General features: G+C 44.7%; 1 protein-coding gene across 3 annotated transcripts in view; it reads right to left on the bottom strand.

The window, feature by feature from the left end:
• Positions 1 to 13,411, bottom strand: part of LOC116986827 (kinesin-like protein KIF21B) — a 113,053-nt gene that overhangs the window by 54,903 nt on the left and 44,739 nt on the right. For all 3 annotated transcript variants that reach the window (XR_004415581.1, XR_004415582.1, XM_033042549.1), the window contains exons 5-8: positions 12,087 to 12,221; positions 9,833 to 10,000; positions 2,227 to 2,342; positions 431 to 626 (exon numbers count right to left, since the gene is read on the bottom strand). Coding sequence is in view for 1 of the 3 variants with exons in the window: in XM_033042549.1 (XP_032898440.1) it covers positions 431 to 626; positions 2,227 to 2,342; positions 9,833 to 10,000; positions 12,087 to 12,221 (615 nt within the window). In the remaining 2 variants the exon portion in view is untranslated. The remainder of the gene's footprint in view (positions 1 to 430; positions 627 to 2,226; positions 2,343 to 9,832; positions 10,001 to 12,086; positions 12,222 to 13,411) is intronic.

Below are 13,411 nucleotides of genomic sequence, written 5' to 3'. Positions count from 1 at the left end.
TTGCAAATTGCTGCATACTTATATGAATGCGACTAATTAGGTTCTATTTCTTTAGTGTATGAAAAACAGCTAAATAAATATTTATGTGTATGAAGGATATTGGTTTTATGCCAAGGGTAAACAAAAATGCAGCAGTAACTCAGAAGGTCAGGCAGCATCTCTGGAGAAAAGGAATAGGTGACGTTTCAGGTCGGAACCTTTCTTCAGACAATAATCAGACAGTAATATTTATTCAATGTGATTGCAATTTATGGTTAAAATATTATTACATGCAAGTGAATATCTAAAGTATAACTCACTTTTGGACTTTGAGTGGAAACTAATCCCCATTTCTAGTTGAATTAATTTAGAGAAAGGCTTATAACCACTGAACCTTACACCCACAGAAGAACAGGTAACTGGTCAATGGTTCAGGGGCCACAGTTCTTACCGTCTTGTATTCCATCAGCTCCATCTGGAGCCGAACAATCTCAGCTCGCAGAGTGCTGATTTGCTGACTGGTTTTGTCCTGGTTAACCGTAACTTTGTTCTTGATATTTCGGGCTCGATTGGCATATTTCAGGGAGTTGAGAGTCTCCATGAAGTCACGGTCAGATGGGCTTATGCAAGCGATCATAATGGTGCGACTGTAAGGGAAGTATTGTCATTCTGATTATGTAGAGTCAAGTCAAGGTTATTCGTCAAGTTTATTCGTCACATACACATACGAGATGTGCAGTGAAATGAAAAGTGGCAATGCTCGCGGACGTTGTGCAAAAAGACAAACAAACAAACAACCAAACAACCAAACAAACTACAAACAGAATGGAACAGAATCACATATTCTTTTTCATATTAAATATTGTGGGCGGAAGGAAAAAGGGAAAAAAACAGCAATTTTAAGAAAAAGCAGTAGAGTGGTACAGTAAATTTAGTCCCTGGTGAGATAGGCCTCTGGGAAGAAGCTTCTTCTCAACCTCTCCGTTCTCACAGCATGGCAGCGGAGGCGTTTGCCTGACCGTAGCAGCTGGAACAGTCCGTTGCAGGGGTGGAAGGGGTCTCCCATGATTTTATTGGCTCTGGAGTTGCACCTCCTGACGTATAGTTCCTGCAGGGGGGTGAGTGAAGTTCCCATAGTGCGTTCGGCCGAACGCACTACTCTCTGCAGAGCCTTCTTGTCCTGGGCAGAGCAATTCCCAAACCAGATTGTAATATTTCCGGACAAGATGCTTTCCACAGCCGCTGAGTAGAAGCACTGGAGGATCCTCGTTATGTCTTTATGCTGCATACACTATATATCATTGAGGAACAAAAAGTCTCTCCATTACTTCTACTGTTGCAAGTCTAAAAACTCAACCACCACAAACCTGAAGTCTAATATCACCAATGTCTCACACACACACACACACACACACACACACATATATATGCTTATATAAAATATACACACACATATATATATATATATATTATATGCATACACATACACACATATTACACACACATATAAATTATATATATATAATTTATATGTATGATATGTATCTATATGTGTATATATACACATCCCAATGATTCAACGGTTCAATACTTTATTGTCACATGTACCTAGGTACAGTAACATTTTTGTTTTTTAATACAATCCGGTAAAATCATACAGCAGACTTCGCCGAGGCGGTGCACAAAGAATCGCCACGTGTCTGGCGCGACAAAGTTTTTAAAGTTCTTAGTACAGTCTTATCTTCTCGCAGCGGTGAACCAGGCCTGCCGTCGCATGTGGCTGCAGCCCCACAAACCTAGACTTGAGAGGTTTTACTAGGAAGTCAAAAAAGTAGATAGAGATGAACATTTTAGAAAATTGGACGTTCAATATTTGTTTTAGTCATGAGAAGTCAAAATCTATGTATTGTATTGAGAAAGAAAGCCTACTTCGCCAATATTAACAATTTTCTGATGTAACAAAAAAATTCGAAGAGAAATTGGCCAAGCATGGGATGGGATCCCATGGGAAAATGGGATCTAGCTTGGATGGGGCATCTTAGTCAGCATGGATGAGTTCGACCAAAGGGCCTGTTTCCGTGCTGTGTGACTTCATGTAACATTATCCTCTTACACTTCCTCTACAAATTTTCTGAACTTCTTCATGTGCCTTTTTACTTGGAGTGAAGGGCTTGTTCCAAAGGTCTCTACCCTAAATAAAGCAGATCTTTTGCGATCTTTATGTGCAGATCTATTGCACTTTGGTACCTGTTTCCTCCCAGTGAATCCTGAAGAAGCCTTGTCAATTTGGAGTCTCGGTACGGCACGTGATGGCTCTTCTTGCTCTGGTCTCCCAGTGCACTGATAACGTTTCCCAGTGATAGCTTCACTCAACGACCAAAGACAAGAGACAGAATGATTGTGTTGGGGTGGGGTTAATTTAAATATACATTTTATCAGCGTCACAAAACAATGCAATACAGAGAGGCATTCCCTCTCCCTCTCTCTCTCTCTATCCCTCCCCCACCCAAGTTGCACCAGCTTCTCGTTTTCACCCAACAAATAGCGAACAATGGCCTGTTTCCTTTATCGTTGTTACTTTTTTGCACATTTCATTAATTGTTCATTATCTCTCTATATGATTGTCTATATCTCGCGTTTCCCTTTTCCCTAACTAGTCTGACGGAGGGTCTCGGACTGAAACATCACCCATTCCTTCACCCCAGAGATGCTGCCTGTCCCGCTGAGTTACTCCAGCTTTTTGCATCTATCTACAGTATCCCCCTTAAACATTTCCACCTCTAGAGTTCCATGAACGAGACACAAGGAAGTCCGGATGCCCTTGTCTCCTTTTGATCTCTAGCCTTTGTCTGAAGAGCAATTTAAAGTTTTCAGTCTGAAGAAGTGTCCTGACCCAAAACGGCACGTAACCATGTTCTCCAGAGATGCTGCCTGATCCACTGATTTACTCCAGCTTGTGTCATTTTGTTTGTAAACCAGCATCTGCAGTTCCTTGTGTTTCTAGTCTTTGTCACTTACTCCACCCATCTGCCAATATACGCCCATCACCTGTACCCACTTATCACATGCCAGGCTTTGTCCCACCTCTACCTCTTTTCCAGTATTCTCCCCCTACATCGCTTGGTTACCCAGGATCGAATGATGTAGCAGACTCAAAGGTCAAAATGGCCTAATTCTGCTCCTATGTCTTATGAACCCAAAAATTGTTGGATATACGTGGACAGTGAAGAAGGCTGTCAAAGGATACAGCGGGATATAGATCAGTTGCAGATATGGGCAGAGAAATGGCAGAGATAAGGCGCGTGTAAACAGAATAGACAAGCAGAACCTGTTTCCCAGGGTAGAAATGTCAAGTACTAAAGGGTACAGCTATAAGGTCAAAGGTGAATTGTTTAAAGAAGATGTGCAAGCCAATGTCTTTTTACACAATAGATGGTGAGTCCCTGGAACATGTTACCAGAAATGGTGGTGGAGGCAGATATGGTAGTAATGTTTAAGAGACTTTGAGATGCCATGATCATAGTGAATGGCAGTGCTGGCCCAAAGGGCCGAATGGCCTACTCGTGCACCTATTGTCTATTGTGTATTGAGATAGGTACATGGATATACAGAGAATGGAGGGAGATTATTCACATGTAGGCAGAGTAAATTAGTTTAACTTGCATCATGTTCGGCGTGCACATTGTGGACTAAAGGGCCCTTTCCTGTGCTGTACTGTTCTATGTTTTAAGAGTTTAAGACCCAAATCCAAAACTCATTAAGGTGTGATAGAATATTAACACCTGTGCACAACACTGCAATAATACAATGCTCAAAATACATTTACAATGTAATTGGTTAAAAAGCGAAAGTAACGTTAAAGCATTTTCATTAAATCACAAGCATTTACCATAAAATGAACAATGCATTGTTACTAATGCTCTGTGGAGTTTAGCAATGTTCCTATTTTTTTCCACAGCCAAGCATATTTCTGTTGGTTAATACAATGGAGACAGCTGAGCCTGGATAACCCCAAGAGTCTGTATCAGTAATGCCTGAACTCCTACAATGAAGAGCAATTTTATTGTTATACTAGACTAAGTGGGACCCGTTGGGTCCCATGTTCACACGGGAGGGCTGGTCCCCCGACGCAATATTCCACCTCTCCACCAATTCCAATATTGGTGGCCAGTGGGGGGGCTTTCTGGAGCGCTGGTATGGGTTCTTGGGGTGGCAGCTCAGTCCCTCAAGCCTGATCTGCTGATACCTCACTCACAGCTGGTGGGCTGGCAGTTGACTCATGGCTATTCCTTCAAATTTCATTTCAAGCTGGGTGCAAGGCTACCAAATTCAAATCCATTTACCTACCATTTCAGCAAGGGTGTAAGGCCACAAAATTCAAGTGCAGTTTCTTACCACTTTGAGCAGGGTGCAAGGCCACCAAATTCAAGTGCAGTTTCCTACCACTTCAAGCAGGGTGCAAGGCCACCGAATTCAAGTGCAGTTTCCTACCATTTCAAGCTGGGTGCAAGGCCACCAAATTCAAGTGCAGTTCCATGGGCGGCGCGACCGATGTTGCAGCGGCCTCTGCAGTCTGTCTGTGTATTTTTTATTTTTTTGTCCTGTTGAGGGTTTAGTTTGTAATGGGTTTTTAAATGTGTATGTGTGGGGGGTGGGGGGTGGGGGGTGGGTGGGGGAAACTTTTAAATCTCTTCCCTGCATGGAGACCCGACCGTTTCCCTGTCGGGTCTCCGTTGCCGTTGGGGCCTAGCGCCGTGGAGCGGCCTCCAACCGGAGCGACCTGGGGGCTCAAGTCACGGAGCCTGTGGAGCTGTGGAGCTGCGTACCTACCGCTGTGGAGCTGTGGAGCTGTGGAGCTGTGGAGCTGTGGACCTACCTCCATGGAGCTAGCCAGCGTGGAGCTGTGGAGCTGTGGAGCTGTGGAGCCTGTGGAGCTGTGGAGCTGTGGACCTACCTCCGTGGAGCTAGCCAGCTTCGGAGCGTGGAGAGCTGCGGGGGCGAGCTGCTGCGACCCGAATCCGGTGGATGGTGACACCGGGAGCTCGCGGGTCCCCGGTGGGAGACTGCTTTGCGGGGCACCGGCAACGGCGACTTCTCCCGCCCGAATTGCGGGGTTGAGAGTGACCTGGAGGGGGGCCTTACAACGCCCGGCGCGGCTGTAAATTGCCGCGGACTTGCTAGCGCCCGCCGGGGGCTCCAACATCAAGACCTGGGGCAGGGCCCTACATCGCCCGGCGTGGCTTTGAGTGGCCGCGGACTTGCTAGCGCCCGCCGGGGGCTTTGACCTCGACTTCGGGAGAGGAATGGAGAGCAGGGGAGAGACAAGTCTTTGCCTTCCATCACAGTGAGGAGGAGACTCACTGTGATGGATGTTTATGTGAATTGAATTGTGTTGGTGTGTGTCTTGGTTCTTTTTTTGTATGGCTGCAGAAACCAAATTTCGTTTGAACCTCATGTGAGGTTCAAATGACAAATAAAAGGTATTGTATTGTATTGTATACCACTTCAAGCTGGATCCAAGGCCACCAAATTCAAATGCAGTTTCATACCATTTCATGCAGGGTGAAACCACCATAAAACCACACAAAACAGCAAACTCACAGTTCAGTAGACATTCAGTGTGTTCAGTTGATTCACAGCTCAGACAGTCGTGACCTCTCCCTCCCCCATCATGCAGAGACTAAGCCACACCCACACTACCGGGTTTTATAACCCCTCCCCCTCCCACCAGAAAAGGTGTGGTCTTCTTGGCGTGATTGACAGGAGAGAGATTCTCAACATTTTTTAAACACTAATAACACTTTTATTTTTCATTGATGGGAAGAATTCTCTGCACCTGCTCAGCGGAGGGGAACTGAGTAAGATGGCCAAGAATCACAGCTGTAAGTGGTAGCGTTTTATCTAAAATCAATATACAGTGCAAACAGGAAGTAAGTGCATTTGCAGTAGTGCCTTTTAACTTCAAGCCAAAGCACCCAAGCCGCCATTTGCAGTAAGTAGTGCCTTTCAACTTCAAGCCAAAGCACCCAAGCCGCCATTTGCAGTACAGTGCCTTTCAACTTCAAGCCAAAGCACCCACGCCACCATTTGCAGTAAGTAGTGCCTTTCAACTTCAAGCCAAAGCACCCAAGCCACCATTTGGAGTAAGTAGTGCCTTTCAACTTCAAGCCAAAGCATCCAAGCCACCATTTGCAGTAAGTAGTGCCTTTCAACTTCAAGCCAATGCACCCAAGCCACCATTTGCAGTAAGTAGTGCCTTTCAACTTCAAGCCAAAGCACCCAAGCCACCATTTGCAGTAAGTAGTGCCTTTCAACTTCAAGCCAAAGCATTCAAGTAAGTAATGCCTTTCAACTTCAAGCCAAAGCATCCAAGCCACCATTTGCAGTAAGTAGTGCCTTTCAACCAAGCCAAAGCACTCAAGCCACCATTTGCAGTAAGTAGTGCCTTTTAACTTCAAGCCAAAGCACCCAAGCCACCATTTGCAGTAAGTAGTGCCTTTCAACTTCAAGCCAAAGCACCCAAGCCACCATTTGCAGTAAGTAGTGCCTTTCAACCAAGCCAAAGCACTCAAGCCACCATTTGCAGTAAGTAGTGCCTTTTAACTTCAAGCCAGAGCACCCAAGCCACCATTTGCAGTAAGTAGTGCCTTTCAACTTCAAGCCAAAGCACCCGCCACCATTTGCAGTAAGTAGTGCCTTTCAACTTCAAGCCAAAGCACCCAAGCCACCATCTGCAGTAAGTAGTGCCTTTCAACTTCAAGCCAAAGCACCCGCCACCATTTGCAGTAAGTAGTGCCTTTCAACTTCAAGCCAAAGCACCCAAACAACCATTTGCAGGCAGTGCCTTTTTACTTCAAACAAACCATATTTTCACTTTCAAACCACATTAAGAGGACTCACAGTTGAGTAGACATGTGTTCAGTGTTATTCAGAGCTCGGAGAGACATGACCCTTTGGCTTCATCCATCTTGCAGAGACTGAGTGAGGCACACCACTTCCTGGTTTTATAGTCCCTCCCCCTCCCTCCAGCAGGGGCAGCAGAGAGAATGGTGAATTTTTAAAAAACATTAATATCTCTCTGATTTGTCATCGATGGGAAAAATCCTCCGGTCCCGGAAGGGGGAGGAGGGGGGCTCTGAGCGAGGTGGCCAAAAATGACGGCCGTAGGTGGCGGCGTTCTCTCGGAAATCGCAGCACAGCGATCAAGATCAGACTTTTAGTAATATAGATAGATATAGACCGAGCATCCAGGCACTCACTACCACCATTGTTAAAAAAAAATTTCCCCGCACATCTCCTTGAAACTTTTCCCCTCGCACCCTAAAGCTGCACCTTCTATTCATTGGCATTTGCACCCTGGGGAAAAGGTTTCATAAGTTATAGGAGGAAAATTAGTTAATTTGGCCCATCAAATCTACTCCACCATTCAATCATGGCTGATCTATCTGTCCTCTCTATCCCATTCTCCTGGCTTCCATCCATTACCTTTGACTCCCTTACTAATCAATAACATGTCAATCTCCACTTTAAAAATATCCAATGACTTGGCCTCCAGAACGATCTGTGGCAATGAATTCCACAGATTCACTACTCTTAGACTAAAATTTATCCTTATTTCCTTTCTAATGGTATATCTCTTTATTCTGAAGCTGTGCCCTCTGGTCCTAGACTCTTCCACAATAAGCTTCTAATGGTCTATCCTTTCTATGATTCTCATAATTTTATTTTGATATGACAAAACACCGATCCCTTTGCATAAACATACATTACAAAGAAGTGCAAGATCAGATGATGCACTTCATGAACCTTAAAACAGCAGAAGTCATGCTGCATAAATGACGCAGAGTATAATTTTGCCTCATTATCTCATCGCATTAAAACGTGCAGTGTCGTTTTCAACAAACCGCCCACTCTCTGCAGGTGTAAACATATACTAGGCTCTATAACTGGTCATTAGCAACATGAATTCACAAATATTTCTCGCCACTTTTTCCTTGTTAAATCCACAAATAAATTAATTGAAAATAAGTATTTGGAAACAATACAATAACTTCCATACAAACACTTTTTAGACTCTTAGACTTTTGGAGATGCAGCGCGGAAACAGGCCCTTCGGCCCACCAAGTCCATGCCGACGAGCGATCTCCCCGTACAGTAGCACTATCCTACACACTAGGGACAATTTACAATTTATACCACGGCCAATTAACCTACAAATCTGCACGTCTTTGGAGCATTGGAGGAAAGCGGAGCACCAGAGAAAACCCACACGGTCACGGGGAGAATGTACAAACTCCGTACAGCCAGCATCCGTAGTCAGATAGAATCCAGGTCTCAGGCGCTGTGAGGCAGCAGCTCTACCGCTGCCCCACTGTGCCGCCCCTATATTGCTGGCTTTTTCTGGAACCAGGTCGTCTTTCTACTTCAATAACCATGATTTGTCAAAGTTTCTCTGACACCTGCTCTTCTAACTCCAGCTTCAGTACTGGAAATTGAAATCTGCAAGCATTGCCCAGGCACTATTCCTCATGGCTAACAGCACCAGAGCGTGGCATCTCTTTGGGTGCTCCACCCGGGGAAGCATCTGCTACTTAAACCTAACCCTAAGCCGAGACGATTTTCTATCGTTTTGTTTCCTCCTCTTTTATTCCATAGGCTTCAGACTTAATGACAAACAGGTTAAGTGGCACTATATTCCACTCAGTCAACAGATCATTCGTAAATGCAGAGTTCAATTGCGTTAGTGCACTGACATGCTTTCATTAGAAGCTTTACTTATCTCTAAAGAGTGCTGTTCATTCAAGTTGCAATAGTTTGAGAATTTACTTGAGTGTCTGGTTAATTTTCTTGGAATGTTACACATGGGCCGAAGGGCCTCTTTCTGCATTGTAAGTGTAAGCTTGCAATGATCCCGACACTAACTTTGATAAGTAGAAACAATGAACTGTAGATGTGTAGGATGGAACGGCAGATGCTGGTTTATACCGAAGACACAAAAAGCTGGAGTAACTCAGCGGGACAGGCAGCATCACTGGAGAGAAGAAATGGGTGACGTTTCGGGTTGAGACTCTTCTTCAGACTAGTTAGGAACAAGGGAAATGAGAGATATAGACGAGGAGAGAGATACAAAACAATGAATGAAAGATATGCAAAAAGGTAACGATGATAAAGAAAACAGGACATCGTTAGCTGTTTGTTGGGTGAAAACGAGAAGCGAGTGGTGGGGGAGAGATAGAGAGAGAGGGAATGTCGGGCCACCTGAAGTGACAGAAATCAATATTCATACCACTGAACTGTAGGCTGCCCAAACAACATATGAGATGCTGTTCCTCCAATTTGCATTTATCCTCACTCTGAGAATGGAGGAGACCTAGGACAGAACTTTTCGTGTGGTAATGGGAGGGAGAATCAAAGTGTTTAGCAACCGGGAGATCAGGTAGGTTCAGGCGGAATGAGCGAAGGTGTTCAGCGAAACGATCGCCCAGTCTGTGTTTGGTCTCGCCGATGTATAAGAGTCCACATCTTGAACAACGGATACAGTAGATAGGATTGGAGGAGGTGCAAGTGAACCTCTGCCTAACCTGAAAGGACAGTCGGGGTCCCTGGACAGAGTCAAGGGAGGAGGTATAGGGACAGTTGTTGCATCTTCTGCGGTTGCAGGGGAAGGTACTTGGGGAGGGGGTTGTGATCCAACCAAATAAGTCACCCATCATTTTTCTCCAGAGATATTGCCTGACCCGCTAAGTTACTCCAGTACTTAGTAACTAACTTTGATAAAATTGGATATCAAATGTATGGAGAAGTAGCATAAATTTCAGTAGATGAAAAGTTGATATTTCTGTGTATTCCTTACCAGACCACAGTTGATGGAGATGCCTTCTTTGGCCCTCTCTCCTGTGGCTCCTGTCCGCTTCAGCCTTTCTGAACCGGCAAGGTCAACAAAGTGGAATTTGGCTGTAAGTGTTTCGTACTCATTGACGGGCTGTGATTCATGTACCACTCCGTTTATCTCTCCGTTCACCTGAAGGACAAACATAGCACAGCAATACAAATGTAAGTTATTCATACGGATTAGTACGAAATGTAGAAACAAGGTACTGCAGATACCGCCTTACACAAAAGGACACCGGGGTGGCACAGTGGTGCAGCAGTAGGTTTGCTGCCTCACGGTGCCACAGATCCTGTGTTCGATCCTGACCTCGGGTGCTGTCTGTACGGAGTTTGTACGTTCTCACTGTGACTGTGCGGGTTTTCTCCGGATGCTCCGGTTTCCTCCCACATCCCAAAGACGTGCGTGTTTGTAGGTTAATTGGCTTCTATGAATTGCCCCTAGTATGTAGGGTGCGAAACTGGGAAGGCATAGAACTAGTGTGTGGTTGATTGTTGGTTGGAGCAGACTCGGTGGGACGAAGTGTATCTCTAAACTAAACAGGCAGAAAGTGCTGGTATAACTCAGGGATCAGGCAGCATCAGAACATGGAATGGCAGTTTTGGGTTAGGAACTAATTAGTCTGAAGAAGGGCCCCAACATATCACCTGTCCATATTCTCCGGAGATTCTGTCTAACCCACTGAGTTGCAGGCATAGAGAGCTGAAGGGCCCTTTCCTGTGATGTGCTGTTCTATGTTCTTAGTTTTTGTACAGATACAGCATAGAAGCAGGTTCTTCGGCCCACCGTCCATGCCGACCCATTCACACTAGTTCTGTTATCCCACAAACTTCTATAGAGGTTGACTCCAATGAAAATAAATAGAACTAACTCACGATATATATAAATAGAATCTGCTTTTGAATAAATAAGTAACTGCCCTGGCAATATCTGGGTCACAGAGTAAAAAATCATCAGTATTTTCCAGCTATATGGGGTGGGAATATAATGCAAGCGGAAACAACGAGAGGCCCAAGATCAGATCCCTGGATTAGGCCTAAACAAAACGTCTATCACCATTCAGGAGTGAAAAGTTGTCGGCTGTGTGAGTTACCAAATAATAATACCAGATGGCTACAAGCAAAAATCTACTACAGAGATATAAGGAACTGCAGAAGCTGGTTTACAAAAAAGACACAAAGTGCTGGGGTAACTCAGCGGGTTAAACAGCATCTCTGGAGAACATGGATAGGTGACGTTTCAGGTAGGGACTCTTCTTCAGAATCAGTGAAGTAAATGCTTTGGAACATAGAACATAGATCAATACAGCACAGGAACAGGCCCTTCAGCCCACAAAGTCCGTGTCGAATATGATGCCAAGATAAACTAATCTCCTCTACCTGCACTTTTCCACATCATAAGTTCATAAGTTCTCAGAACAAAATTAAGCCATTCGGCCCATCAAGTCTATTCTGCCATTCAATCATGGCTGATCTATCTTTCCCTCTCAATCCTATTCTCCTGCCTTCACCCGATATCCCCTGACACCCTTACTAATCAAGAATCCCTCCATTCCCTGGTTAAAACTGAAAAAAGGGTAGAACTTTAACAAAGGAATACTTAGGAATTCATTGCAATAGCATGAAAATAAAACTAAGTGGATTATCTGTTCAGCAATTTTTCAGTGTCAAATGCACCTAAATGGGGCTAGCTTAGATGGGACTAGCTTAGGCATGTTGGTCGGCATGGGTGAGTTGGGCCTGTTTTCATGCCGTATAACTCCGACTCTATGCCTGCATATCTTTCAACTCTTGTCCAAAATAAAAATAAGGGTACTCAAAATATTTCATTGTACTGCAAAAAGTATTGCTGTGTAGAGGATGTTTTCACTTGTGTGACAGTCTCTAGGAACAGAAGCCATAGCCTCAGAATAAAAGGACATACTAGTAGAAAAATGAGGAGGAATTCTAGCGTCAGAGGATGGTGAATCTGTGCAATTCATTGCCACAGACAGCCGTGCAGGCCAAGTCATTGGGTATTTTTAAGGCGGAGATTAAAAGATTCTTGATTCGTAAGGGTGTCAGGGGCGAAGGTGAGTGGGGTTGAGAGGGAAAGATAGATTGAACAGCAGAGTAGACTTAATGTGATGAATGGCCTAATTCTGCTTCGATAACTTATGATTCCTTTCCACTAGAACTTGGAAATACTTTTCAGCACTAATGTTGTGTGAGGAACATACCATGTCTTGTCTTGGGCAGACCCTCATTTGGCAGATGTGGATTGTAAAAATAGCATGGGAGCGCGAGCTCTCAGCATTCATCTGTGTGCTCGCCGTGGTTCGAGCAAGAGCCCCCAGCTTCAGGCACTGGATCATCTGAAAGACAAAGTCAAGAGGGGTAACTACCTGCTCCCCACGGACTCGAATTGTTCATAAACCATTGGACGTTCCCAAAAAACAGACAACTTTCTCCAACAATAAAAATGGGAGTTTAAAATTATTTCTGCATATCACATCCCAAAGGGTAACAGTTGAAATATAATACAACGTCCTAATGCAATCAAGGCTGTTTAAAACTCAATTTTAGGTTGACGACAGTCATATACACGACAGCGATACATCCCCTGCCGCCCATCTATTTGTCCTATCATCCCTTCCAAAGCATGGTACACAACCTACGACACAAAGTGCTGGAGTAACTCAGCGGGTCAGGATAGGTGTTGTTTTGGGTCCGGACCCTTCCTCAAAGGGGTTTGGGGAAGAAACCTGGAAGAGAGGAGGGGTAGGACTAAGCCTGGAAGGTAAAAGGTTGATACAGGTGAGGGGGGACGTGTTTGATAAAGAGATATTTGGACAAAGACCAGAGATGAAAAGACAGAAGGTGTGAGACGAAAGGATTGAAGAGTTTTGAATTGTGAAGCTAGAAGAAGGAATGTAGGTGGAAGGGGAAGGGGAGAGGCGAAATAGTTGCAAGTCCAGGTAAACCAACATTTGCAGTTTCTACGTGGTACATAACTTGCTGCTTAGAACCACCACTAAAATAGTTACAATGGTGTGAAAAGCAAGTCTGAAGCAAAGGAGCCAGCCTCTGCTAGTTTGGATCTTGTAACACGTTGGCCATGGGTCTTGTAACACAAGTTGGCTGTGGATCTTGTAACACAAGTTGGCTATGACAGCAGAGGTTGGGGAGGTAGTTGAGACAGGTACTATAACAACATCTGAAAGCCATTGGGCAGAAACATAGATAGGAAAGATGTAGAGGGATATGGGCCAAACACGGGCTGGTGTTGATGGGACATCTTGATATGCATGGGCAAGTTGGGACGAAGGGCCTGTTTCAATGCTGTATGACTTCATGACATATATGTACTCATGTTTCAGGTTTCAAACAGCAACTTGGACCAAGTTACCAAATGTAATTGATTTTACTTCGGAGTCACGTGAGTGACTACGTGTAGAAGCCCGCCACGACGCATGCGTGTCATATCGCTTTCACGCTTGCGAAACGACAGGCGGGGTGGAGCGTTCCCCCGCAGCGGTAAGTTTGAAACCGCGACCTGCAGGTA

Source organism: Amblyraja radiata, chromosome 24 (genome assembly GCF_010909765.2).
Source record: "Amblyraja radiata isolate CabotCenter1 chromosome 24, sAmbRad1.1.pri, whole genome shotgun sequence".
In the NCBI taxonomy this organism is placed as follows: domain Eukaryota; kingdom Metazoa; phylum Chordata; class Chondrichthyes; order Rajiformes; family Rajidae; genus Amblyraja; species Amblyraja radiata.
Note: the sequence above shows the minus strand (reverse complement) of the source record. Positions and strands in the feature narration are given on the sequence as shown.